Source organism: Perissodus microlepis, chromosome 12 (genome assembly GCF_051167445.1).
Source record: "Perissodus microlepis isolate ML-2025 ecotype Zambia chromosome 12, ASM5116744v1, whole genome shotgun sequence".
Taxonomy (NCBI): domain Eukaryota; kingdom Metazoa; phylum Chordata; class Actinopteri; order Cichliformes; family Cichlidae; genus Perissodus; species Perissodus microlepis.
Window position 1 is genome coordinate 5,937,690 of NC_140472.1, and position 26,904 is coordinate 5,964,593.

General features: G+C 42.1%; 1 protein-coding gene across 1 annotated transcript; it reads left to right on the forward strand.

Moving 5' to 3' along the window:
- The first annotated feature begins 557 nt into the window (after positions 1-557).
- Positions 558-26,254, forward strand: LOC146375699 (sarcoplasmic/endoplasmic reticulum calcium ATPase 2a-like). Its single transcript, XM_084946452.1, has 20 exons — positions 558-1,125; positions 2,104-2,121; positions 2,231-2,313; positions 5,259-5,363; positions 6,234-6,372; positions 14,003-14,083; positions 14,565-14,650; positions 14,819-15,283; positions 18,278-18,366; positions 18,445-18,547; positions 19,457-19,588; positions 19,685-19,804; positions 19,900-20,118; positions 20,202-20,537; positions 20,680-20,900; positions 21,086-21,288; positions 21,395-21,480; positions 21,565-21,698; positions 21,813-21,930; positions 23,488-26,254. Exons 1-20 carry the CDS (start codon positions 1,008-1,010, stop codon positions 23,755-23,757), a joined length of 3,126 nt encoding a protein of 1,041 aa, XP_084802578.1. The 5' UTR covers positions 558-1,007; the 3' UTR covers positions 23,758-26,254.
- The last annotated feature ends 650 nt before the right edge of the window (positions 26,255-26,904 follow it).

Here is a 26,904-nt window from a genome sequence, read left to right on the forward strand (position 1 = left end):
AAAAGGTTTTAAAAAGCAAAACCACCACCTTTGCTGCTGCAGAAATCTCTTTGAAATGTCATGTTTCTCTCAAAATATTACAATAAATTTCTGATGTTGTGTTTTTATGGTAATGTCTATTCTCGACTTGTTTTTGAACAAGTTGTTAAACCTTTCCCCATTTTATACACACACACACACACACTATATATATATATATATATATATATATATATATATATATATATATATGCCTCTGTTTCAACTTGGACATTCATGAAGCGGTGGAAGGGTATCTTAAGGAATAACTTGTCAGCCGTATAAAGCCAACTGATAGCTCCAGCACGTCACGTGTCACACCACTATAACAGTGTTACCTGCCAGGTACACTGAGGAAGACGTGGCGGGCAATATGAAACACTTAAAATGAATGCATAGTGACCCTACACACTGTACGAAGTGACCCAATCTTCACGGCTTACGTAAAACAAACCCCCCGGTATGTCGGCCTCTCATTTCCTGGTTATGTTCCGGTTTTTTTCCGGCTCTCCTTAGCTGACGCGGGTCGTCCAATGATATGAGTCCACATGCAGCGCAGGGAAGAGGGGCAGCAGTGAGGCGCTTTGATAAAACCAGACCGTCGGCAGCGCGTGAAGCCACTGAGAGCTGCGCCACGGTGAGGCAGGGTACGGCACGGGAGCACAGAGGAGGACTGGACCGGGTGAATGCAGTCCTCGGCACGGGACGCTGCTGCAGACACTTTCCCACTATTTTCGGACATAACGGGAGGCGCACAGTAACCACGCGGGGAAGAGGAATTTGGCTACAACATTTCCGTCGTGAAGGAAATCTTAAGAGGGGCCGAGAAGAGAAAGGGACACGTTACACCTCTGTCAGTAGCTGCCGATAGCTATCCGAGCTGACAAAGTCCTCGTTGCTCTAAAAGTCCTCACAGGGTAGGAAGCCACAAGGTATCCTCCACCGGTGTTCTCGGGTACAGCTGAGTGAGAAGGAGCCGTCTATCCGTCATGGAGAACGCTCACACGAAGAGTGTGGAAGAAGTTTACAGTTATTTCAGCGTCAATGAAAGCACAGGACTTTCCCTGGACGAGGTGAAACGACAGCGGGAGAAATGGGGCCTAAACGGTACGACAGCTAAAAACCGCAAAGCGACGGAAAAACAAAAACGCTGCGGCTGCGAACGACACACGGCGTGAAAGTGTCATGTCACGGTGGCGTGGGCAGCGCGAGCTCAGTTTTTGATATGCGGGGTAAAAGTCGCCAGCATCATCATCAGACTGTATGGTGATTTGGCTGACGTCACCTCGAGGGTTTCCCGTGTTTTACACAGTAACGAGTTAATCATTACTCAGAGGCCGTGGCTGTGCACGGTAACAGTGCGTGAGCCGCCTGTGATCGCGGCCACACTGCTGACAGCAGCGGGGAAATGTGGCGCGGTAGTTTCACACGGTAACCCTGTTGAATGTTCCTCAGCAAACTGTAATACATGTGCACTGGACACTGAGCAGTGGGTACAGGCTTACTGGACCAACACTGCCAAAGTTAATCTCTCTTGTCCCAGGCTTAAACAGCTGTTTTATATTAATATCAACTGGGAGGCCATGGACGGTATTCCCTCCTTCTAGCTCACTTTGACCTTTGCACTGATTGGATTTTTATTTAAATATTTATTCCTGCTGTGTAATAAAGCATCACTGATGTAAATTATGTACCCTTGTTGGCGCTAGAAACGTGAACATGGGGTCTTGCATACAAAAGTATTAAATAGTTGCAGTGTGATTTCTTTCATGGGTTTAACAGTCAAACAGAGGCGTGCATACAGAAATTCCCCTCTTTTTCACTGTTTATGACTGAATAATCACTGAGCAAAAGTCTCACATGAAACTGAGAATAAGCTGGTGGCTTTGACACCTAAATGTGCCTGAGATTTAGAGCTATGAAAGTAGCGCTCACAAACATGCAGAGAGTTGCTGTTTCTCAAGTGTGAAACTTTTTGTTGTTGTTGTTGTTGTGTTCATATATTACTTATATATTTATTTATTTTTTCTTCTTTGCCTGCTTCCTGTATGATCCCCGGATTGACAACCGCATACCCACACACAGAGTTACCAGCGGAGGAAGGTAATCACTGCTGTCACTCACACCACTCCCATCATTTTTATGCTGGCAAGTTTCTGCGATTGGCTTGTTTTTCACTAACTCCCCCCTCTCTCTCTCCCTCTCTTTGCAGGGAAATCTTTATGGGAGCTCGTCCTCGAACAGTTTGAAGATTTGCTCGTTCGAATTCTTCTGCTGGCTGCATGCATATCTTTTGTAAGTATATGCTAGAGCGTTTGTTTTAATGTGCCACACAGACTTGCTTTCAGTCATCTCATCCCAAGCTCAGTGAGCTGAAACTGAATTGCGGGCTTCTTCTCGAAATTCAGCTGAGCTTCTTAATTTTATTCTCAGTGTTAACTCCCCTGTCCTGTCACCCCCTGCGTGTCCGTGTGATGATGTGCTAATCTTAAAGTCAGAAGAAACCTTTTCACATCCCTCAAATAGCTTCCTCTTTCCACCTCTGTCTGAAAGTGTTTACATGAAGCCAAAGCCACAGATGGGATTATTATAAAGCCCGGTGTCATAAATGGCAGCACACTATTTATTCAGCGCATAGTGCTGAAGTGTGAACGTCTTCGGTTTGTATAACGTGCCTATGGTTACACTCACATATGGGAGCTAAACAGCTGAGAAGGCTAGCAGCCCGTCTGAGGAATGGTGACAACAGCAGTAGCAGCATTGAGTTGCTATCACCATGTGCCAAGTAAGACATTTGAGTCGCCAAGCGTGACTGCTGTGTAATAACTTGCACTCTGTCTCGTCCGGGCCGCAGGCATCCAATGCTACATGGATATATGTTTGATGGCTTACACTTACATAACAGCGTCACTGCCATGTGTCTGAGCCAATTTATAAGCTAAATTAAGTGAACATTTCCACATGGTATAAACTATAGATCCACCATGCAGCTTGCAGCCTATGAAATGTACCTGTCAGCTGCAGGGAAGAGACTTTTTAAAACATTCTCTTATGTTAAAGGTGGAATCATGGTTAACTTGCACATCTCTTCTTGTCTCTTAAGTTCTTCTACTGTGTTTAGATAAAATGTAACAAGTAAATGAGAACATGTTCTCTGATCTGCTCCCAAAAGCTAAATTGAGTAAAATAAAAATAAAAGCATTTTATTTTGCTACATTTTGCTGTCAGATATGGTCGTGCTTTTTTTTTCTTCTTTTTTTTTTAAAGCAGTCTTTAGCACTGCAGAGATTCATCCTTGCTATTTAATTCTATAAATGACTGCTAACTTAACAGATGGCTGAAGAAGACTTTGATAACTGTGTGTGTGTGTGTGTGTGTGTGTGTGTGTGTGTGTGTGTGTGTGTGTGTGTGTGAGAGAGAGAGAGAGCTGGTAAGAGTGGTGCCTGGTGTCAGGTGATACAGAGGTGTCAGTCGCTGCTGTCTGACAGTGGAGCAGAGCACCGCTCGAGACCAAATTTGGTTCCTCACCCCTCAGTGGGAGGGCTCTCTATCAGACAGAAGTGCACACCAGCGTCGGTGTAAATTTAATGTGTATATAACCATCAAACCTCTTGAAAAACTAAAAACCAGAAGAATGTGCTTGGATGAGTGATTCACATTCGCCTGCTGCATGTTTAGCTGCTCTTTATGCAAATATCTAATCAGCCAATTACATGGCAGCAATGTCAGAGGGGCTGGTCTGAGTATTTCAGAGTGTATTATTTTAGTTATTATTTTTTTAATTAATTAAAAGTGTGTATGGATTTTAGATGGATGGATTTAATGTTTGAAGAGGTTACTCTGGTTTCTAACACACCACAGTCAACATTTCTTTGCTATTTTCTTACTATTCAATTCATCGACAAGCAGATTGCCATTATATTAAAATGAAGAGGGTAGCTGGTTAGAATAGTATCTTTACATGTATTGTATGCCATGACATACAATAGCGCATTATAAGCACTTCTGTGTTGAGACAGCTATTAAAGCATTATGCTTGCCTTTTTGAATTATGCCATTCAAAGGTCTTTGGCATCCACTGCAGTCAGACACTTGGGTCTTACTGAGGTTGATTGCTTTATACATTATGGCAGATTAACTAATTGCTAGTGACGGACAGGGTAATTTAAAGACCGTTTTCTCAGGAACAGCAAGCCAAATGAGACTCCGGGTCAATATACTGTAATTCTTTTCCTGGCAGTTTTGAGTGTGTGTGTGTGTAACAATGTTGAGACTGGTCCTTTGGTGTTCGTGATGTGAATTAAGTAAAATTGACAGGCTTAAAAAGTGTTAACTTAATGGAGGTCTGACCGTGTTAACCCCACAGCTTTCTCCACAGCCACCTGTTTGCATTATTGAATGAATTACTCATGAAGTAGCCTCTGTCCATATACAGCTTAACCAAGCTTTATAGCTTTCAGAGCAACAGTGAAAAGCAGTAATTACAATGTATGTATGTTTATATACCACTGTGCATATGAGTATATAACCAGCTGCTCATAATGAATAGAATAAATCCATTTCTAATGTTTCTAACCTAACTAGGAATTCTAAAGGTCTGCTGTTTACAACAAAACTCTGAACATTGTTATTCCATTTTAAATTGAGGACAAGAATGTGTTGTATTCAGGGATGATATGACATGTATGGATTTTAGTCGGGATATTATTTTCTCCCAGATATTGTATAAAATATGCTGCTGATGATCCTAAATTATTAATAATCTCAGAGTTTAATGTGAAGATTCTGGCAGATGGCTAAATCCTCACATAAAATCAACACGGCAGTATTAAAAAGGGATCTCTTTTTGAAAGAAATAAACCAGTCAAGTTTTATCAGAGATGTGAGCTTTAGTTTTTTTTTCTTCCATGGAAAAACCGTGGTTAGTTCTTTCTGGATTTTGTCCCCTTTTTGTGAAGCCACAGTGGTAACAGTCGTACTCAGAGACACTTGACTTCTCTTGGATGAGAGCAGAGTTTTGTTTTTGTTTTCCCCGAAAAACTGACACAAAAGCTCACTTCAACTCAAGAGTGTATTTGGTCTAAGGTGACCTTACAAAACACATTTCTGGTCATAGGATGATGATAATGTAAGGTTGATTCTGGACAGATGGAGCTGTGCTATATGCAAACACGAGGCAGAGAGCTCTCTTTTCTGTGAGATGTCTAATAAATACTGATGGTTTATTTGACTTCTTCCAGGTCCTGGCCTGGTTTGAGGAGGGAGAGGAAACTATCACCGCATTTGTGGAGCCTTTTGTAATTCTACTCATTCTTATAGCAAATGCTATCGTCGGCGTGTGGCAGGTGAGAGCATAGCGAATCACGGCTTTGCATTTTTATTCGTACTTCTGTTTTTGGACAGTTTGAGCACTATGTCTGAATATCATCAGGGTTTAATGCATTTTTGTTGAAAAAAAATCTAATTTCATGAATATGAATGTGGTATTTTTAGCATTTCAAAGCAATGTGTTAAACTACAGTTATATTAGTATTAAAGGCGTGTCAGTGTGAGGAAAAAATCCTAATAAAGCCGAGCTAAATCAGATGCCACCAATGTGACAGACTTCAAATAAATATCCCTTATCAGTTTACTAATAACTTCTATCAGTTTGATCCTGCGTCCAGTGCAGTGTAATCCAGTGCAACATGATCTGATCATCCAAAATGAAAAAACAAGCTCAAACTGGGTTCCCGATCTCCTTCAGAGGCTCGAGTACTGAAATCTACGTAACAGTACTGCATGTTTAATTAAACATTCCTTGTATCTGTGTTACAGCCCCGCTGTGAGTTGGAGGTTTTACCATTAAACTTCACAGGCAATGCAGAAAAACACTGCACTGAAAGTTATTTTTGTCTCAAAGAAGACTTCCTATTCAAAAGGAACAGGCTGCCGGTTTTCATCAGCAGCCTTTCTCTAGTTATTTATTTATTTTCAAACTGTGTGGGCTTGAGTGATGTTTTTCTTGCTGGTGAAGAGTAAGATTGGAAAATGAGAAAATTTAATACACTTAACACCTAAATGTCCCCAAACACAACCCGAGGAGAGATGCACGCACATCCGGCGAGAACAGTCAGTGCCCCTCCAAAGGAAGCGTCCAGCTTTCTGCAATCGTGATAGTTTGCTGTACAGCAACTCAGAAATATTTGCCCTGAATCTCATGTTCTTCTCGCCAGGAGCGCAATGCTGAAGACGCCATTGAGGCGCTTAAAGAGTATGAACCTGAGATGGGGAAAGTGTACCGACAGGACAGGAAAACTGTGCAGAGGATCAAGGCCAGAGACATCGTGCCTGGTGACATAGTGGAGGTTGCTGGTAAGTTGACCTGCATTCGTAATGCTTTTATACGCGTTGTTAGGAAAAAATAGATTTGGGTTTGACAGACCTCTCTCTCATAAAAGAAGCATCAGGGCATCACATGAACATGATAGAAATAAACCTTGAAATTCACAGAAAATTGGCAATTTAATGCCATGGTTTCACTCTGAAAGAGAGTATTTTTCCTTATGGCTTTTTTTTAAATATCAGAGACATCTGGTGTTTTCATAAGATAGCACCTCGTCTGTGTTTGGCTCAGCTTCAGGTAATGGTCAGGTCATATGAGTCCAGGTATGGACATGTATTATTTAGCACATGCTCAGACCTCCCCCATCCCCAAGTGCCACTGCAGCAGCACGGTGACTCACCCTGTAAGGCTGATGTATTTTGAGATTTTCCTATTAACCCATTGTCTCAAAGGGCTGCGCACACATGCTGTTAAGGCCCACTTACTGTAACTGTGCGTGTGAGCTTGCAAAGCTTCTAAAGTGTCATCCCAACTCAACACTTTCCCACCCTGCAGTCAGCGCATTTCAGCAGCTGAAATCCTCAGGATGTAAGGCTTTGGTTTTAATAGTGCAGTTTCCCCTATGGCATACAAACGTATGTAATACTGCAGAGGGATGAACGGGAACGCGTGTACGGAGTAATGAGTCCTTCAAACGCTGTCCTGATACTCTGTTTGAACCTAAGCCCCTCAAGTGATGCTTAGCGTTTTGGTGCATCGTGTGGGTTTTATTTTTAGCTTTCATTATGGATTATAGAATGCTGTATTTATAGAGGCAGTGACAGTGTGAAGATGACAGGTGTCAGCCTCTTCCCCTCCCCTCCTGCTCGGGGGGAACATTGGTACAGCAGGTGACGTGGGACAGTATTCAGCGGGACTCCTGAGTGACCTTGACAAGGGCACAGAAAGTAGGAGTGATCTGCATTTTGACATCGCATATCCTTCTAGTTGAAATATGTTTTTATACTATATGTAAATTACTTTCTTGACAGTGCTAATCATGACATGGTAATTTAGGTTCATAAGAAGTTGAGTTCAATTTTTGGCTCTGGTTAAAACAGAAAGTCAGATGCTCTCGCATATTAGAGACCTAGTTATTTAAAAACTCTTGATGAAGGTAGCTGGAGGCTTTGCTGTCAGCAGCTTGAGCGCAACCCAGCAGGGAGACGACTTGGATGCTTTATCCCACAGTCAGGAGTTGCTCATCAGCTCTACTTACTCGCTTAATCCTCCAACTATCCTTTACAATGGTTCCTGTCAGGCTCCCTTTTTTAATGAATAATATTTTCCTGAAGCTCCAAAGTGACCTTTGCCATGCAGAGGAGGATTGTGATGACGCAGATGCTGGCTGGGAGGCTGCTTAGCTGAGCTGCGATAGAGGACACAGAGATGAACCCTCTGTGGCTGCCTCAGCCGTGAGAAGAATAACCAGCAGCCAAACTGCACGGCTCTCTGTGAGGCTGCTGCCGCTGTGTGTTTAAACGCTGCCTCCTACTCGCTTATCAGCCTCACAGATGAACTCTTACTGAACATACAGTGGAGATGATTACGTTCCGGTAAATGCATTTTTCAGACGTTTATCTAAAGTAGATTTTTGTGATTGATTTTATTAATCAGACATTTACTATAGCATAAATATGAAGCGGTTTTAAAACGAGCAAATGCTGACATCGCTCAACCTAACTAATCCCTAAAAAGTCACATTGTCAGATAACGTGAAGTCCACTGAACTGAAGTCCTTTGCATGTAGCTGTCAGTTTACTTGCTGCTCTGAACACTCAATTGAAACCTTTTTTCTGCTTTTGGCTCTATTATGACATCAGTGAGGTGAATATGTAAAGATATTTTTCATCCATCCATATTAAGATATGGAGAGCTCAGGTACACAGCTCTAGCTGTAAGCACAGAAGCCCAATCAACCAGGCGTACAAAGCTTGTGTTTGTGAGGGGAGGGGGTTCTTAAACAACTGTTTTCAGACAGGATGAGCTGAGTGTCTCAACCAAGCTCCAGTATGAGCTATATAAATAAATACATTTTGAATGTGAGTCATGCAAAGCTACTCTGAAAGAGTCCAAGAATAAAAAAATATGGAGCTGGAAATGAGCGTAATAGCTGCCCCTTAAGGGTTTGCAGATTTGGATGTTTGCCTTTTCTCAGAGCGGCAGAGCTCGGTGTGTTTGTTCCCCGTTGCCTGTGAAATTGTGGAGTCTGGGCTTGTGGAGGGGAGTGCAGGGGGAGGATCTCTCATCTGCTCCTATTGTGCTAGAGAGAGATGACCTTATAGGGAAGTGCTTTGTGAATAACCAAACTGCCCTATCACGCTCAATGCACAGCGACCCTGCCCATCAGCACCAGCACCCTCCACTGAGATTCCAGACACCATGGATAGTATGTGGCATTTAATGTGGTCTGGCAATTGTCCGATGTCACTGAGGGACTGTCTTTTGGCAGAGGCTTCTGACTTTTCAGCAAGGCTGAGAGAAATGGTTTCATCCTGCCAGCCGGAGTAGCGGACTTCAAAAAACTCAACCCTCTGATGTAGTCCAGGAGGGTCACAGGGGTTTCATTCAAACTAAGCAGTGCACTGGTTGAGCTTGGGTTGATAGGAGTATGCATGGAAGTGTCTGAATAAATCATGTGTAACAAAGCTGCCATAACGTGTGGCGGTCAACCTTGTTTACCTAAACTGCACTCACGGCTGGGAATCTGTTAGTGCAGTTCAAAATGCTTCATTGAAGACTGATGAGCCCTTTAAGACGGAGCAAGCATAAATGCTAATAAAGAGAAAAAAAAATTAAAAACAGATAACAAAGCTGTAAGAAGTTTTAAAAATAGCATTACTGTAGAATAAATGAGGGGGAAATAATATAAATCACACAAATAAATGAACTAGACAAAGCAGGTTAAAAAGAATAATATAGAATAACTTTTAGAATAATTTTTATTTGTAAAATAAATAGTAATTAAATGTATAATTTATTTAATTAATTAGTAAATAACATTTTAGTGTCTCAGTACTTCCACATGCTGAATTAGTAACATAAAAATATGAGAAAAACACCTGGGAAATTAGCAGCAGCAGTCTTTGATGTAAGATGAAGTGATAGAAGCAGGCCTGTACATGTTATGCGCAGTATTTAAATTCGGGGAAGGCCAGGAGCAGTGCACATTAAATACTGCAGAACTGGTTCAAGGTGGGATGAGATGTCAGACTTTAAGGAACCGCTTTGATGATGTCACTGATGAGCTTTTGTTTGCTCGTGTCACTTTTTATTGATCCAAGCATATATATATATATATATATATATATATATATATATATATATATATATATATATATATAATTTTTTTTTTTTTTTTTTTTTTTTGGTTTGTATACGTCTTGGCCTCTTTCGATGGCAGTGACTTAAATGTCCACATCTTTGCATGTTTGAAGTAGGCTGTCGTAAATACTCATGTAAATTATTATCATTATGGTTGGATCTATTAGATCAGTACCTGATATGGCATTGTTCTCAGTTCCAATTTAAATTTGCAATGCCAAGCATATGGAATTCCTACCATCCTCTGCTTGGCTAATTTTGGCTGGAACTTTAGTGCTCCTGGTCCTGGGATAAGATTTGTTACTATGGCAGGAGAAACACTTGCATGCTAAGAAGAGCCCCAGCCAACTGCTGCTGCTTAAGATTCATACCAGACAAAGAGCAGCAGAGATCCCAGGGAGACAGTGTGGAGATGGTGCTTGCATAACCGGGGTCAAAACTTGACACGTGTTTTGCATCTGTGACAACACAGAAGCAGGAAGTTAGAAAAATGTCACTTCTTAGATTATATTCATATCTCTCTCACCAGGCAGCAGCTAAACATCACTTAGGTCTTGTTTGCTGATCAGGGAAAAAACCCCAACTGAATCTCACCCATTACTCTGGAAATGTGCTAGTGCAAGGGCCAAAGGGCAAAGGAGACATTGGTACAACAAACTGTCCTTGCAAAAAGTAAACTTGCACAAATGAGACTGGTCGGTTAGGTTTCCCTGCTTTGGACTTCTTCCATTGTTGGTCCCAAATAGAGTAGCAAACTTTTAAACCCAATGAAAGGTTAGTGGCTTATCTGTTATAAACCATTTGCTAATACCGGATCAGTTTGCATAAATATGTAAATGCAGATGGTGAGGTAGTTAGTCAGAGATGTGCTGGAAAGCTGCAATAAGCTTTGCCTGCTGACTCTTCTGAAACAGCCCACTCTACATGACAGGAGCACAGCCTTTTGTTCAGCTGCCATCAGCACATGTAGCCTCCTGGCCGGCCCCAAGGAAGCCTGGCCAGCATAACCACTCGCTGTCCCTGAACGCACAGCAGGTGCAAGTGCCAGTCAAAGCTGGTACTTTCAGTTCAGTCATTGCTTTGCCTGTTCTGTTTGTAAGGCACCTCTGGGAGTCATATTGGTGGCGATGTATCACCAGGTCTTAGCTTTCGCCACCGTTAAATTTGCAGACCGTTTGAACCATTGGCAAGCCCTGAGGTGAAGACGTGGTCATGCCTCTGGAAATGCTTGGACTGCTACCAAGTAGGATGTTGACACAAAGGGACAGATGATATATACTCGCTTCACCAGAGCAGGCCTGCACTGTAACACAGCCTCAAGACAGGTCCAGTGTGTCACGGCATCACAGAGCACTGGTTACTTTGCATGAGAACATCAGTAGGAACCTTTGTTAGCAGGCTGGCCCTCTAGCTCCTGGTGTCTTGGCTCAGCACTCCCTAAGAAGTTTGTATTTCTTTGAAAGTAATGACGTGACACAGGAAGTGTTATACAGCCAGAAAGGATGCAAGTTTGAGTAAAAGTTAGGTATGGGCAATTCTTTAATTCAATTCTAATGAAATTATTTGACATCTATAATTCAAGTAAAGTGTTACAGCTGTGTAACTAGGACAGTGAATTCAGGGGGCAGCCTTCAGCTCTTCCATATGTGAAGTGTTTTGCTCATTGATTTGTAGCTGACATTTGGTCGCTGGATGCTCCAGGCTCTGGTTGCATAGTTACCCGTGTAATGAATTCCTTGCCCTCGTATAGCTGTCCCTGTTGGTAGTCGCTTCAATTCTTTAGCTCAAAGTTTAACTTCATGTTGCTAATGGTTATTTCTCCTGCCATTGCTACAAGTCGGTGAATTTCACTGACATTTCACGGTCTCTGGTTGGCACATTGTTCTGTGTAAGCTCCCCTTTGGTTTCTAATGTGAAATGTCTTTGAGCCTGTGTCAGGCCATTTGATTCGGGTGCGTGACCTTCTCGGAAGCAAATCTTCCATTGCACGTCTGTTTCCACATTGAGATAGTTTAAAGATGCAGCTGAGCTCAACATTTGTCTTCTCAGAAATGCTGTCATTGTCTGCCTTAATTGGCCAGTGCCTGCTGACAGATGAGTGTTTCTGGCACTCGGATGAGTTGATGATCATCCAACTTTACATAGGGTCATGCCTCCCAGTGAGAAATCAACCTTCACAGAGCGCTGGAGTACATATAACTAGAGCAAGGGTCTGCATTGGATTAGACTGTATAGATGCACTCATAAAATATGTTTGCAGCTTCTATTCCAAACATCTATAAGAATCTCCAAGGTAATGCAGACGAGTTGCTCCTGTGTTCTGCATCTTGCCTGTCTCTTCCTGTGGCAATGATGAGAACATGTCTGCCATCGTAGGGCCACATTTAAACCAGATCAGCAGATTGGGAAACAGGTTGAAATTCTTTTTCCTTTTTTGGCTGCATGCGTCAGTGGTCCCATTGCTATTTTCCCCCCTCTCCTCCTTCAAGGCCAAGGCTGGTTTAGCCATACAATACCTGTCTCCCTCAGTCTGGATCTGGACACTGGTACATTTGATAAAAATCATTATTTGTTTTTGGGTGAGTTTCCACTTCAGCCTTGTTTAGATGTTTTGTTACATTCTTAGATATTTGGCAGCCTAGTACCGTTTCCTGGATTCTAGCTATATTGTATTCAAGGAGTCTTTTGTAACAATGTGACACAATTTACATTTTTAACTAAGTAGGCCTATATAAGTAGACTACACCCACGGAACTGTGCCATAGCCTGAGCCATTTCCCCAGTTTCCATTGCCTTTATGTAAGATTAGGAAGCTGAATTGGGTCACTGCAGTTCTGATGTACCCAAATTGGCCATTTCCTTTGAGACTAGCCTTTTATGGCTCACAAGTCCTTCATTTCCTTCTGTCTTTGGTTCTCCTTCTCTTTCCTACACCAATGGCAGCACTCCTTTGCTGCTGTGAGGCATAACAACCACGCTATAGTGAGCTGTGGTTCATAAATTTAGTTTACTCTAAAGCAGAGTTACTGCCTGTAGAAAATAAACACCTTCTCATCTGTTAAATCTTCATTTGGCCAGTACACCCACCCACAAATGGTACTGGAATGCATGGGTGGAGAGTTAAGAGTGCCCTTTCTCCTTTGTTGTCAGCTTTTGTTTTTTGATTGGATGTGTGATTGAAATCTTTCTCTCACGTGCTAAATCGTTTAGCTTTGAATGTATCCTGGAACTCTTTTGGAGGTAGGCTTTAGCGAAGTGACTGATTCACTGCCTAAGAATTTATGTCTGCCTTTGTCAGCTATTTTATACCACGCCCTGAAGAAGACACAAGCCCCTGCACATCGATGCTCTTATAACAGGGAAACAGCATATTAACTGGCAGCGATCAAAACATGTACTGTTAGAGGAGGTTGAGCTGCAGTTACTCCAGACATGCTTGCTAAAGTATGGGACAAGTTTGAGTATTGCATAGATGTTTGCAGTGTTTTGTAGGTGAAAATTCATATTTAGCCATATATGTTAAAATTTACCACAAGCTTCTATGTCCGTTACTTAAGAAGATGTAGCCTTTTGAAATCGGATGATTCTTTTTAATAAACCATTTACTTCTGAGCCATGCTGATGATAGATGTGCAATACTAGGTTTTACATTATCTTCCTGAAATAGGCAAGAACTTCACTGAAAAAGACCTTTTCTTAATTGCAGCTTCAGTGGTGTCTTCACTGATGCACAAGTCATCCATGCTTTGCGCACTAATTCACCCATCCCTGTCACAGATGTTGACTTTAACTTGTATGCTCCACTCTTCTTGCATTTAATGTCCATACTTTGTGGAAATCATTTAATATTTGGTTCAATCAGATCAGAGGAAAGTTTTGAACTTTGCTCCAGTCCATCTTAAATTAGCTCAGGCCCAGACAAGGTGGCAGCATTTCTGAATCTGGTTTACATTACATGTAATGAGTTTTAACTGGGATTTGTGGATGCAGCAACAGACTGGGTTCACTAACAGTTTCTTCCTGAGGCCATGAAGTTATTGCCTCTAGAGAGAAGTGTCTGTTTCCAGTGTAGCTCCTCATAATTGCCCAAAGATAACTACTGCTGTCAGTTTTGTTCCTTATATGCATAGATTGCAATGTATTTTCTCTAAATCTTTTAATATAATTAATCAACTTTAGATGATTTGTAACAATTTTCAGTAGCATTATCTTTGGCTTGATATTTGTATTTGTTCTCCTCATATTTATTTGTATGGGTTTTTCCTCTCTCTCTAATTATGGATCTGCTTTTTGTAGTTGGAGACAAGGTGCCCGCTGACATCCGCATCTGTTCAATCAAATCCACGACCCTCAGGGTAGACCAGTCCATCCTGACTGGTAAGATATTTTTGCTGATGGCAGACATCAAAGTTGACATTTTTTAATTATTTGAATGCTAATCCTTGTTAAGTAATGGATAGATAGACTAAAGCTTACCTAATGACAAATGTTATTTTATTCTCTTAGAATAACTGCCCTATGAGATTGTTAATTCATTTTTTAAGCTAAAACACAAGTATCACCACAAAGCCTTTAAAGTGAGTTAAACCGAGGTCAGTCAGTTTGTCTGAATAAATGGTCCCTGCTAAAAATTCAACTTGGTCGCTTTGAGTAACTGATGAACAGAATGAGCCCAGAGGTCTGCTGTGACGCTCTTCCCACTTAACACCTTTTTCCTCTGAGACATTCATGTGAATCATCACTGAAAGATGAATAACCAGCACTGCAGATTTGCCTGTGGAGACGACTGGCTGAGCGTTCTTCCTTAAATCATCTACAGAAGAATGCAAGCCGGTTTAACCCTCCTCTGTCCTCGTAGGTGAATCTGTCTCAGTCATCAAACACACCGACCCTGTGCCTGACCCTCGCGCCGTCAATCAAGACAAGAAGAACATGCTCTTCTCTGTAAGCCCGAGTTTGCATGTGTTATCACACACATCCTGCTGATTCCTATTACTTCTTATGTGTTTAGCTTCTGTACACTTCCTGGAAAAACAAGTTTCTGTTATTTGAGGATGTGCGCGATGATATCAGTTGCACTTGAGCCAACACGTATGTGACATGTTCTTTCAGGGTACCAACATTGCTGCAGGGAAGGCTGTGGGTGTGGTTGTTGCCTCTGGCGTTAACACAGAAATTGGTAAGATCCGTGACGAGATGGCAGCCACGGAGCAGGAGAAGACGCCCTTGCAGCAGAAGTTGGATGAATTCGGCGAACAGCTATCCAAGGTCATTTCCATTATCTGCATCGCCGTGTGGATCATCAACATCGGACACTTCAATGACCCCGTCCACGGAGGCTCCTGGATCCGTGGAGCTGTCTACTATTTCAAGATCGCTGTGGCGCTGGCTGTGGCTGCCATCCCTGAAGGTCTTCCCGCTGTCATCACCACCTGCCTGGCCCTGGGCACTCGCCGCATGGCCAAAAAGAACGCCATCGTCCGCAGCCTGCCCTCTGTGGAGACTCTGGGCTGCACCTCTGTCATCTGCTCTGACAAAACAGGAACCTTGACAACCAACCAGATGTCTGTTTGCAGAGTGAGTTTATCTCTCTCCCTCACACACACACAGAAACAGTGTTTTTGCATTACTGAGCAGGTTGGTCGTCGGTCCTTTGTCGTATTTGTTGTCCCTACTTTATGTTTGGATAAGGTGACAGCAGTTTCTTCCATTTATCTATAAAATGCTAATGCTCTCTGTAAGCAGAGAAATGGTAGTTTCTGGTTATTGAGCGAGAAGGCAGCTCGCTTTCACTGCCCTAATCTGCATCGAGCAGTTAGATGACTTACACTACTGCTGTTGCATAACTGACCTTGCGTCACCAAGCTGCAAAGCAGTGAGCTTGTAGTTTCTTTTTCTTCTCTTCCTCTCTCTCTCTGTCTCTCTCTGTGAGTGGCACCTCTGTGCTACTTGGCCCCACATAAAAAGGACATTTCAGCATTTATTAAAGTTTAATCCCCTTTAGTTGTCTGTTCACTGCTGTCTCAGAACTTTGGCACAGCCTGAATAAGGGTGGCATTCATTTACAGTTACTGTCAGTTGTTTCAGTCCCTGCACATTGAGTTGGCCGTGATTAAATAGTCTTGTGATTCTGCAGTTACTGTAGTGACTTATCGTAATTCACACAGAGTCGGGACATGCAAACAAAAGCCTTTAAAGAGGTGTGCTCACTGACTTTACACTCATGGTTACTAATAAAAAGCAACGTCTCATTCACTTGAATCGTTTATTACAGATATACATTTGCACCCAACATTGTACAATAAAATAATAACAACATAGCGAAAACACCATCTACATTCATGCAGCCTAAATGTAGTTTGTGATTGTACGTCCTCTTTATTAAATCCTTTTCTGACAGGCCACGATCATTCCTGAAAGTGTTCAACTGGTTACTGAAATAATTAATGGATTGCCTGTTTGCTCTAAATATACTGCAGCAGGGCAGTGCCAGGATTTTATGTCTGGCTAGTCGTTGCAGGAGGGCTTGCTGATTGTCTTCATCCATTTTCTGATATAAGCAGCCTCTGACTAGCCCTGTTTGTGTGTATACTGTGTGGCTTTGTACATCTTTGTTTGTGAGTGAGCGAAATGATCAAAGCTTCCTGCGGGAGTAGGCCTGGCACTGCGGCGTCTTCCTTTTGGGCACAGCTTCTCTCTTTAGTCAGGCTCCCTGGCAGCTTCTTCTGTTTACTTATGGAGAGAAACTAAACAGCCTTTTCTCACATTAGGCAGCAGGCCACCCAGCCTGCCCCTCACAGAGACACACTCTAACATTGCAGCCAATTTACTGTCATTTTTTTCTGCTGCAACAGTTATTGTGTACTTTTAATATGAGGTGTAATAAAGAAACAAATCAAGTTTTTCCGACCACATCCCCCCATTGCTTTCAGTCTGTGGATGAGTGTTCATGTTCTCCGCTGTGATTTTTCAGGTTCTGAGTGCTTTCATTGTTTTGTTTTGTTTTTTTAAAGTTGTCTTCCCCAGTTGTTTCTGGTTTAGCCTTTTAGTTTTTCATAGGCTAACTTTGAAGAATATGAAGAAGTTTGCTTCCTCATTCAAAAGGTCACAAAAACTTTTTTTTTTTCTGTTGGTGTAAATTATATATGTTATATTTTTATATAATATACTAGGGCTGTGCGATATGACCAAAATCTCATATCCCGATATAAGAATTCTATCGTCCTGATAACGATATAAATCACAAAAATTTAAAATTTTCTGTAAATTCTGTGAATCTCGGGCAGCCCGACTTGCGTGAAGTGTTTCCAGCTGCGCGTCATGTAGCTGGAGTCGAGTGTTTTAACAGATGCATGAAACGATACATTTTTAGAATTAAGTTGTAACGGCTGCCGTTTTCTTTGGCGTGCTGCGGGTTGCCTGTTCTAACGTTTGAGTCTAAGGTTTATTTTTTAGCACCTGGCGCCTCTTTTTTACTTCTCATCCGTAAATAATCTGCTCTTTCACGTGATTCAGTTTATTTTGAAAAGTCTCAAAAGGGTCTTGAGCTTTATTGTGAAAGGTTTATATGGGCCATAAACAAGCGGACACGCGAAGGTGTTGCCGTCGTTGTTGCTAACGACAACGCATAAAAACAGGCGCTTGCCCGTCAGTAGTGTGGTTATATTACATATAAGAGAAAGAGAGAACTTTAATAAATTAATATAGCCACTACAGTGACCATCAGAACGATGAAAAAATATTGCCGTAAACAGTTTATTTTGCGACATCACGAAACAAACGATAGCGTAAAATGAAACGGTAGACGTTTTTATATCGTCATCCGACATATATCGTTATATCGAACAGCCCTATAATATACTAATTTGATTATTGCTTTCTTAACCTCTGAATATTTCTTGTATATGTAAAAATATCTTTCATCTTGTGTGGCACAAAGGGAATCATCCGCATTAAGAATCTCACTTTAGCTACAGCGTCTCCTTAACTCAAGAGGTCTTCAGCTTTGGTCCCCTCTCAGCACAAATAAATCAAAAATAACCATGCCTCACGTCTTAATCTGCATTTGTAGATCAGATGTGGAGGAATGCATTGAAAAAGAAATCTCTGCAATGCATTTATTTTCATCACCTCAGTTTTTGTGCCAGTCCAGATAGAAGGCAGTGGTTGGGCTTCAATCTCCCTGAATCTTGAATCTGGGTATAATTTATTTTAATTATCTTAAATTATTTTACTATCACAGCTCCTAGATATTTGACTGTTATTACCTTCCAATTAATTTTTTTTTCCTCTCATTTTTTGCTCAGAAGATTCATTTAATGAAAGGATTTTGAGTCTCTGTTAGATTTCATTCACAACCTGAATACTTGCCAAAGTCTTCTAGGATAACAGACAAACAATAGCATCATCTGCAAAGAGCCTAATAATGTAATCTTGTTTTTTTTCCTTTAATCTATTCAAGTTCACTTGGAGGTTTTGTGGTTTGACAATAAAAACTCTGGTATTTCAGTCAAACACTGACATGATCTGTGTGATGTCTTCTAATGTCCCATGGACTCTTCTCATTTCCAGATGTTCATTATCAACAAAGCTGAAGGGGACAGCTGCTCTCTGTCAGAGTTCACCATCACAGGTTCTACCTACGCCCCCGAGGGTGAAGTGTGAGTACTTTTATAGCTTCTCCATAACTGGCAGATCCTTAAATACATGGAAACATGATGTTCTGTACTTGTCCTCAGGTACCAGGATGGTAAACCAGTGAAATCCTCCCACTATGATGCTTTGGTTGAATTGGCCACAATCTGTGCCCTGTGCAATGATTCCTCGCTGGACTTCAACGAGGTCTGTACCTTTCCTGCTGCTTATTTTATGTATTTTAGTGCAGTTTTCAGTTCTGGGGGAAAACGATTACATATGACTGCCTGTTTTGCTGCTACCCTTCTGTACATTTGGATTTAAGTGAAATAATCTTTTTATGTATGCTTATAGACTGTATATGAAAGATAGATGTAGCTTCCAGGGTTGAAAAATTCATCAAATTTTAATCTCAGCTGTGATTTTTGGCATCCCACAACTAAATGAGCACAACCGAGTGACACTGGTCATGTGTGCTACACCAACAGAACACAAACCAAAGTCTAGTGCTACACAAATCATTGCTTGATGACATACCCGCATGAGCCAATCACAACTTTTCCGTTGATATTAGTAATATACTACAAATAACAGACATTCAGAACAGTCATGATCATTTGCAATACTTCAGATTATGGGCAAATGATGTTTGGAAGAAATGCAAAAACACACTGCAAACTCCAGCATGATGAATTAATGAGGCAAACTAAAACAAAGCAATGGTTGCTAGCATGAATCGTCCAACTTCAGCTCATAAACGGGTCTGTACAGTGTATCCATCGAGCTCACAAAGGCACTGAAATCACCAAAGCAGTCGCACTCCATTTGGCCAAAGATATGTGTAAGCTAAACACAGTGAGTAACTAAGGCTTGAGATCCATCATGCAGGTATCGCGAATGATGGAAAACACTATATTTTGCCAGGTGAATAAACACTTTATTCGTCTACAAAGATTAATGAGCAGGAATGTAGCACAATGTCACAGCTCCCCTTCACTCATCATCGAAACAACTACTGGTAGCCTTAACGATGGCTAAATCCTTCTTTGATGCACAGTCTTTGGGTAAATTTAAGATGTTATAGAAAAGAAATGAGTGAAAGTTTGGATGTTTCAGGTGAAGGGGGTGTACGAGAAGGTCGGCGAGGCCACGGAGACCGCGCTGACCTGTCTGGTGGAGAAGATGAATGTCTTCGACACTGAAGTTCACAACCTGTCAAAGATTGACAGAGCCAATGCTTGCAACTCAGTGAGTGACATCAGCTCCCTCACTTGCATGCGCTGCACATTCCCACCGTTCGTGCTCAGCAGCTTTTTCTCACTCTCTGTCTCTTTGTCTGATCAGGTGATCAAACAGCTGATGAAGAAGGAGTTCACCCTGGAGTTCTCAAGAGACCGGAAGTCCATGTCTGTCTACTGCAGCCCAAACAAGTCCCGCTCTACCATGGGCAAAATGTTTGTGAAGGTATACCCAGTGTAATACGTGCAGATGTTCGGTCTGCATTCGCTGCAGTCTTCTGCTGTGTTGTTAATGTTTTATGCCTCTCTTCTTCCTCACAGGGAGCCCCAGAGGGAGTCATCGAGAGATGCACTCATGTCAGAGTTGGCAACAGCAAAGTTCCCCTCAGCCAAGGCATCAAGGAAAAGATCATGTCTGTTATCCGTGAGTACGGGACAGGTCGCGACACGCTGAGGTGCTTGGCTCTGGCCACACGAGACAGCCCACCAAAAATGGAGGACATGATACTGTCTGACACTGCCAAATTCATCGAGTATGAGGTGGATATACATTTGCGTAATCTACTTGTAGCACATTCTTTTCAGGAGCAGACTTTCATTTGAATCTTTGTCTCTGTGTCCAGTCTGACCTGACGTTTGTCGGCTGTGTCGGCATGCTGGACCCTCCCAGACAGGAGGTAGCTGCTTCTATCAAACTGTGCCGGCAGGCCGGCATCCGCGTCATCATGATCACCGGGGACAACAAGGGCACAGCTGTGGCTATCTGCCGCCGCATCGGCATCCTGACCGAGGAGGACAATACTGAGCACATGGCTTTCACTGGACGGGAGTTTGATGAGCTCACACTCGATGCCCAGAGGGAGGCTGTGACTTGTGCGCGCTGCTTTGCGCGTGTCGAGCCTTCACATAAATCCAAGATCGTTGAGTTCCTGCAAGGATTCGATGAAATCACTGCTATGGTATGAAGTTTGTCGTACTGATCAAAACTGCCCATTTGTGCGTGAATGGTTCATTCTCTTGGCTTTGTAAGGGTCGTGTTGATTTGCTGGTGTTACTGAAGAAAAAGGCAACACTTACTATAAAGAACATGTTTGTGTACAGACCGGTGACGGGGTGAACGATGCCCCTGCGCTGAAGAAGGCAGAGATCGGCATCGCTATGGGCTCTGGCACTGCCGTGGCCAAGTCAGCCTCTGAGATGGTCCTCGCTGATGACAACTTCTCTTCCATAGTGGCCGCCGTTGAAGAAGGCAGAGCTATTTACAATAACATGAAGCAGTTCATCAGATACCTTATCTCTTCCAACGTGGGTGAGGTCGTCTGGTGAGTCTTCTTCAGAGGAGATCAGAGCTCTTTATTGCTCAGTCTTCTGTTTTTTATGAAGCTGAGAAATAAAACTGTTGTTTTACAGCTTTACATTCACACAGCAATGCTGTTGATAATATTAAAGTCATATTTGCTCCAGTTTATCATTAGCACTTTCTGACTGGAATGGTTTCTCCTGACAGCATCTTTCTCACTGCGGCTCTGGGGTTCCCTGAGGCCCTGATTCCTGTCCAGCTGCTCTGGGTCAACCTGGTGACAGACGGCCTCCCTGCCACCGCCCTTGGCTTCAACCCCCCAGATCTGGACATTATGGAGAAGCCTCCTCGCAATGCTAAGGAGCCCCTGATTTCTGGCTGGCTATTCTTCAGATATCTGGCTATTGGAGGTTGACTAAAATTGAGCAGGATTGGAGCTGTCTTGTTTTTTTGTTGTTTTTTTCCCCGCAGTACATCCAGTGAGTAATATGATGATTTTGCTGTCTTTGCTTCCAGGCTACGTAGGTGCTGCCACTGTGGGAGCTGCTGCGTGGTGGTTTACAATCTCTGATGATGGACCGCAGGTCACTCTGTACCAGCTGGTAAGTAGGTCTGTCTGAGAGAACATCCTTCAGCTTCCCTCCGCTCTTTGTCTCCCCCTCACTCTCCCCTCTTCCTCCACACAGAGCCACTTCCTCCAGTGTGGCCCAGACAACCCAGAGTTTGATGGCTTGGACTGCCACGTGTTTGAGTCACCCTACCCGATGACTATGGCCCTGTCCGTGCTTGTCACCATTGAGATGTGCAATGCTCTGAACAGGTAAGGGTATTTTTAAAGAGTGGAGGAGTTCTCATGAAAGAACCATTTGCAATGACATGATGATAGACAGATTGTATAACCAGATCCACCATCTGTGCGCTCCCTCCTGTCCAGCCTGTCAGAGAACCAGTCCCTGCTGCGGATGCCTCCCTGGGAGAACATTTGGCTGCTAGGGGCCATCTGTCTCTCCATGTCTCTCCACTTCCTCATCCTCTATGTGGAACCTCTGCCTGTAAGTTTAAGAAATAAGAACAGTGTGTTCATGACTTGATGACATTGGCACAAGTCAAAGTGATCTGTCTGCTGCAGTTTTGGTCTTTATGTGGATTTTGATGCCCTCTAGTGGCCATTTATTATTGTTTGTTGGGGGGGAAATGACCTTGAAAGGTGGAGCATAAGGGGGGGGGGAAACAGATCCAAATAACTTTATTTGACCTCCTAGGACCTGGTGTCCACATATGGACATCACATTTTGGGTTGTCTAGACCACAACACTAACTTTTGCTCCACGAGGGCCTGATGTCCTCTTCTCAGAAACTACATTGGCTAAAAAGATAATTCTTTATTTTTACATTCATCAGGTCCCGATCAGCCCAAATAGCAAAGAGAAATTAAAAATGCATGCCATGAAAGAGTTTGGGTCTTAGGAGGTTAAAGTGGAAATTCACTCCCAGTTCAGGCTAACTTTACCAGCTGCATAGCTTTGAACGTTAAAAATGTGGGATGGAGCAGGCGTGGATATGTGAGGCCAGTTTCTCTGTAACATTTAAAGTGAAAAATGATGAGCAACACAGAATCACAAGGCACCGCTGCCACAGGGGGATCTTTGGACATGGAGGGCTTTCCCTCCATATTCCTCTGAAGTGGACATCAGTGTGGTGAAGTACCATTTGTATCCAGGCCAAACTGATTAGAGCCTTTGGCTTCAGCTTCAGAATGGCCAAAGATGAAGCTCTCAGAGCTGAGGCAATGCGAGTGCAAGAGAGGGATATGACTGCTGGTTTGGAGGGAAAGAGAGCAGTCTGCTGGTACTTTACAGACTTTAAAAGCAAAGTGTTAAACAATGTGCCAACATTTAAAAATAAATAATTAGTAAATAACAGTGTAAACTCCTGCAGAGGATGAATATCCATTAGTATACTTTCCATAGTTAGAGCCACTTACAAGCGAGGGATGGGGTGTGGATGGCCCACCTGTGATTACTGGGTGTTGTCAGGATGGGCTTTGGAAGTTTAAGGATTATTTAAAACAGCAGATGCCAGATAGAGCCATTTTCATCTGAAATGTAAATTTGTGTTTTTTGGAAAGAAATATCAATACTACACCAGTACTGATGTATTTGATGACAGTACAGTACTCTCTGACTGCCCTCTACTTTCAGGTACTTCATAGAAATTATTGGGACCACCTTGAAATAAAGGAACAGTATTTGAGTTTAAACATAAAAAGACATAACGCGGTATATGTTAGACATTTCATCTGGTAGGGAATAAACACCCAGGTGATCTCTTCACCGCTGTTTCCCATCTTTGAGGCTGACCATCTCCTGTGTCCAGCTACACATTGAGTGTACTGACATAAGAGTCGTGTTGATCGATCGACTCTGAGCTCATGACAAAGCAGTGTATTTTTATAAAAGCTGAATAAACGTCACCACACACACTTCTTACGGTCATGTAGAAAACATTGGTAGAGTTTTATGTGTTACCCATGCGGTGATAATCCTCATAAATCTTTATCTCGCTCTCTTTAAAAAGCAGCTGTAAGTTATTTGCGTATTCCCTCCCAGGTCATCTTCCAGATCACCCCTCTGGATATGACCCAGTGGTTGATGGTGCTGAAGATCTCGATGCCCGTCATTCTCCTGGACGAGCTGCTTAAGTTTATGGCCAGGAACTACTTGGAATTCGGTAAACAACTGGAGAAGCCGACAAGCAAAGGCTGCTCTCTGTCTGCATGCGCCGAGGGAATCTCCTGGCCCTTTGTGGCCATCTCCCTGCCCCTGGTGCTGTGGATCTACAGCACCGACACTAACGTGTCTGCCATCTTGTGGCCCTGACTGACTCCAGTACACTACCCTCCTTGTGCACCAGTGTGAAGTGGACATTAACGCACACATCTAACACAGTTACATTAACTCGGAACAAATTACAGCAACAGCATTTACACCTACTCCAACCGCTGTCAGAACGCCTCTGTTAAGTACATTTAGACTTGCACATATTTTTGGGTGGCCGGTGCTCGAGTAATATTTTACCGACATGATTTATGTTCCATGTTACCATTGTGCTTTTCTCTGTTTTGACCCCCTTTGAGAATAGCTAGAGAAGCCCACTGCGTTGGAGCGACATGTTGAGCTGTACAGAGAGAATTTATTTACTATTCTGTAATAATTAATATTTTATAATTTGGGGAATGGAGATTTCTGAGGACTGCGTAGTTTAGTTCAATACTAATTTAGGGGCAAAGACTTTCAGCAGAATACATTTGCCCAAGCATGAATCACATTTTGCATCGTACTCATTCATTATTTTCTGCATTAGGCAGAGCACAGCTACCTCAGTGCTGCTGATTTGACCATAATGACCCATTTGTCCAAACTGTCATTTCATATGTGATCATTTGAAATGTTGAGGTAAGCACCAGTAGAGTCAAAATCTTCACATGTATTTTAATGTGCATATATATATATATATATATATGAGAGAGAGAGATATCTATCTATATATAGATATATCTATCTATATCTAGATATAGATCTATATCTAGATATAGATCTATATCTAGATATATAGATAGATATTTTTTTGTGTTCCTCTGTTATTTGAGGGAAGAGGGGACAAAGACATGTTACCAGCTTGATTTTGAGTAAATTCTTGGTACAGCCTGTTGTTAAATTTATTTACTTGAAGAAAACACATTTGTCTGTGTTTGTGGGGGGGGGGGTTTGGGTTGTTGTTGTTTTTTTTTTGTTTTGTTTTTTTAAAGTTAAATCTTTGAGATTCATTCTAAGGTTTCAGTCCTAATTTTGTGTGTTAACGACAGTAATCTTTATGTATGTAAAATGTGCACATACTGTACTTGAATATGTAAAAAGGCACCAAGAAGCTGTTAGTCTTGCAAACTGAGCACAACGTGGACGGTTTGATAGGCGCTCAGACCTCTGATTGGCTGCTGTCGGAGGCGTTTGTATATCTGTACATAGAACACGAAGTAGACTCTATACATTTCATTTCTTCCTGCATACATTCACACCCGTTTACTCAAGCGTAGCCTTTCTGCATGCGCGCTCCGATAGACCAGAGAGTGTTTTTTGTTTTTTAATTTGAAAAGCTAACTGTTGTTTCTTCCCACGCCTTCCCCCTATTTACCTGCAGAGTGAGTACACTTTGACGTGCATGCTAACTACTGCCGCGCTCTCGTCTGTATGGTGGTTGCACACACAGCTTGTCAGTCTGTCATTGCTCGTGTCGAAATGACAGCAATAACTGCTCCTTGTGTTTTATCATGTAAATACTTTAGATGGTACAAAAACAGGAGCTTATAATGTCACTAAGTGCCAGATGCACACTGAGCAGAAATGGGAACCTTGTGCATTTTTAAACGGGCTCAGTGTTACTGCTGGTGCCGCTTATTTTTGAATGTAGGCTTGCAGCATGTTTGGGCAACTGGCAGAGATGCTGGCATTTAAACGCCCCCACACCGTTACAGGACACGGTGTTGTATGTATTTCTTTTTCGAACTGCATTTGTATGAATCTTCTGCCCTCCTTTATTGCATGGCCTTTATTACTCTGAAATTCATTGAAATGATCTGCTGCTCAGATGCTTTTTACCTTGTTTTGTGATTTCTCGTGTCCATTGATCTGTTTCTTCCTGTCTCCTCTTCTTTTCTTTTTTCCCTTTACAGCAAAGTCCAAGTAAGCCCATCTCTCCTGTAAATTCCTAGCAGAAACTTTGGTTTGGTTTTGTGTTGTGCATGTGTGTTTTTCAGCACATCTTACAAGAGCTGAATGCCAGTGAAGTGATGACAGGGGCTCAGAAAGTTCACACATCATTTTTACAGAATGCCCATAAATGAATGTCTGATGGAAACTAGCCAGTTCCGCCTCATCGGTCCTTCCATCCTCCTGCATGAAGAGCCTTAGATTGCCATACAGTCCTCATGCCTTCATTTTAGACTAAGAGCTTAATACCTTGTACAGTCAGTTGTACATTATTCTATGGTGCATGTCTGCTCAGTCAGCCATCTGTTTTACCAGACAAATGTAATAGATTATGTATAAGTTCAAAAACACAGTTCATCTTTCCTAAGGAAATACTTTTATGAGATAATAGATTTTTCTTTTTGCTTTACACTGAGATGAGCAGATTTTTTTTGCCAAATCTGGGAAGGCAGGTGTGCAGCGATGCTGATGTTTTACCCTTTTAACGGCAGGCAGTCCCTCCACTGGCATTTTTTGCCAAACTGCTGTACTGTATTTTCAGAAATGATTGTACAACGTATCACATGGACTTTGGTTTCAGGTAAATAAAATTAAAACTGTCATACACTAAGAGTTTGTCGCTGAGTTTTTACTGCTGTCCAGGAAGACTGTAACAGGCCACAACAGTATGACTTCATTCTGGAGCATCAGTTTCATTTATCTCTGTTGGCTACCAGTTGTTAGCTCATCATCACCTTCAGAAAAGATGTGCTCAATACTATAAAATGCCTTTTTAGGAATGATCTCGACGCAGCTGTGATCCTGATGCTGACTGGAAATTTCAAGCAGCTGGAATTGAACAAAGGGAAGGGATGTAAATCAACATTTGAATTAATGTTTCAGCATCTCATCCCACTGCGTATCTGACCCAAGCCTGTTAAAATAAATTTTACTCTGAAACTAACCTAAATGTAAGTGAGGAAAAACTATTTTTATGAAATAAAGGAAATTATTTTCAAAATAAAGATTAAGCTAACAAAAAGAAAATGTGCATAGTTTTATATTTAGTGAGACTCCACAGTCCACCTTAAATCCAGCCCCCGTGACACACTCTATTTGAAACCCCTCCTGCACAGCTAGAGCAGAGCAGAAGAAGCCTTAGGATTTTCAAAATAAAGCATCACCTATTCAATTAGCTCAACTTTAATGTTTGGTAACTTTTATTTGCTTACTGTTAAGCATGTGGGTCCATAAATGTACCCTGTTGAGCTGTTTTTGCTC

Bases quoted from the DNA above. Each gene is read 5' to 3' on its own strand.
- LOC146375699 (XM_084946452.1), top strand. From the start codon at position 1,008: ATGGAGAACGCTCACACGAAGAGTGTGGAAGAAGTTTACAGTTATTTC. The intron at 5,364-6,233 runs GTGAGAGCATAG...TCTTCTCGCCAG, and splicing joins CTATCGTCGGCGTGTGGCAG to GAGCGCAATGCTGAAGACGC. The intron at 19,589-19,684 runs GTGAGTGACATC...TTGTCTGATCAG, and splicing joins GAGCCAATGCTTGCAACTCA to GTGATCAAACAGCTGATGAA.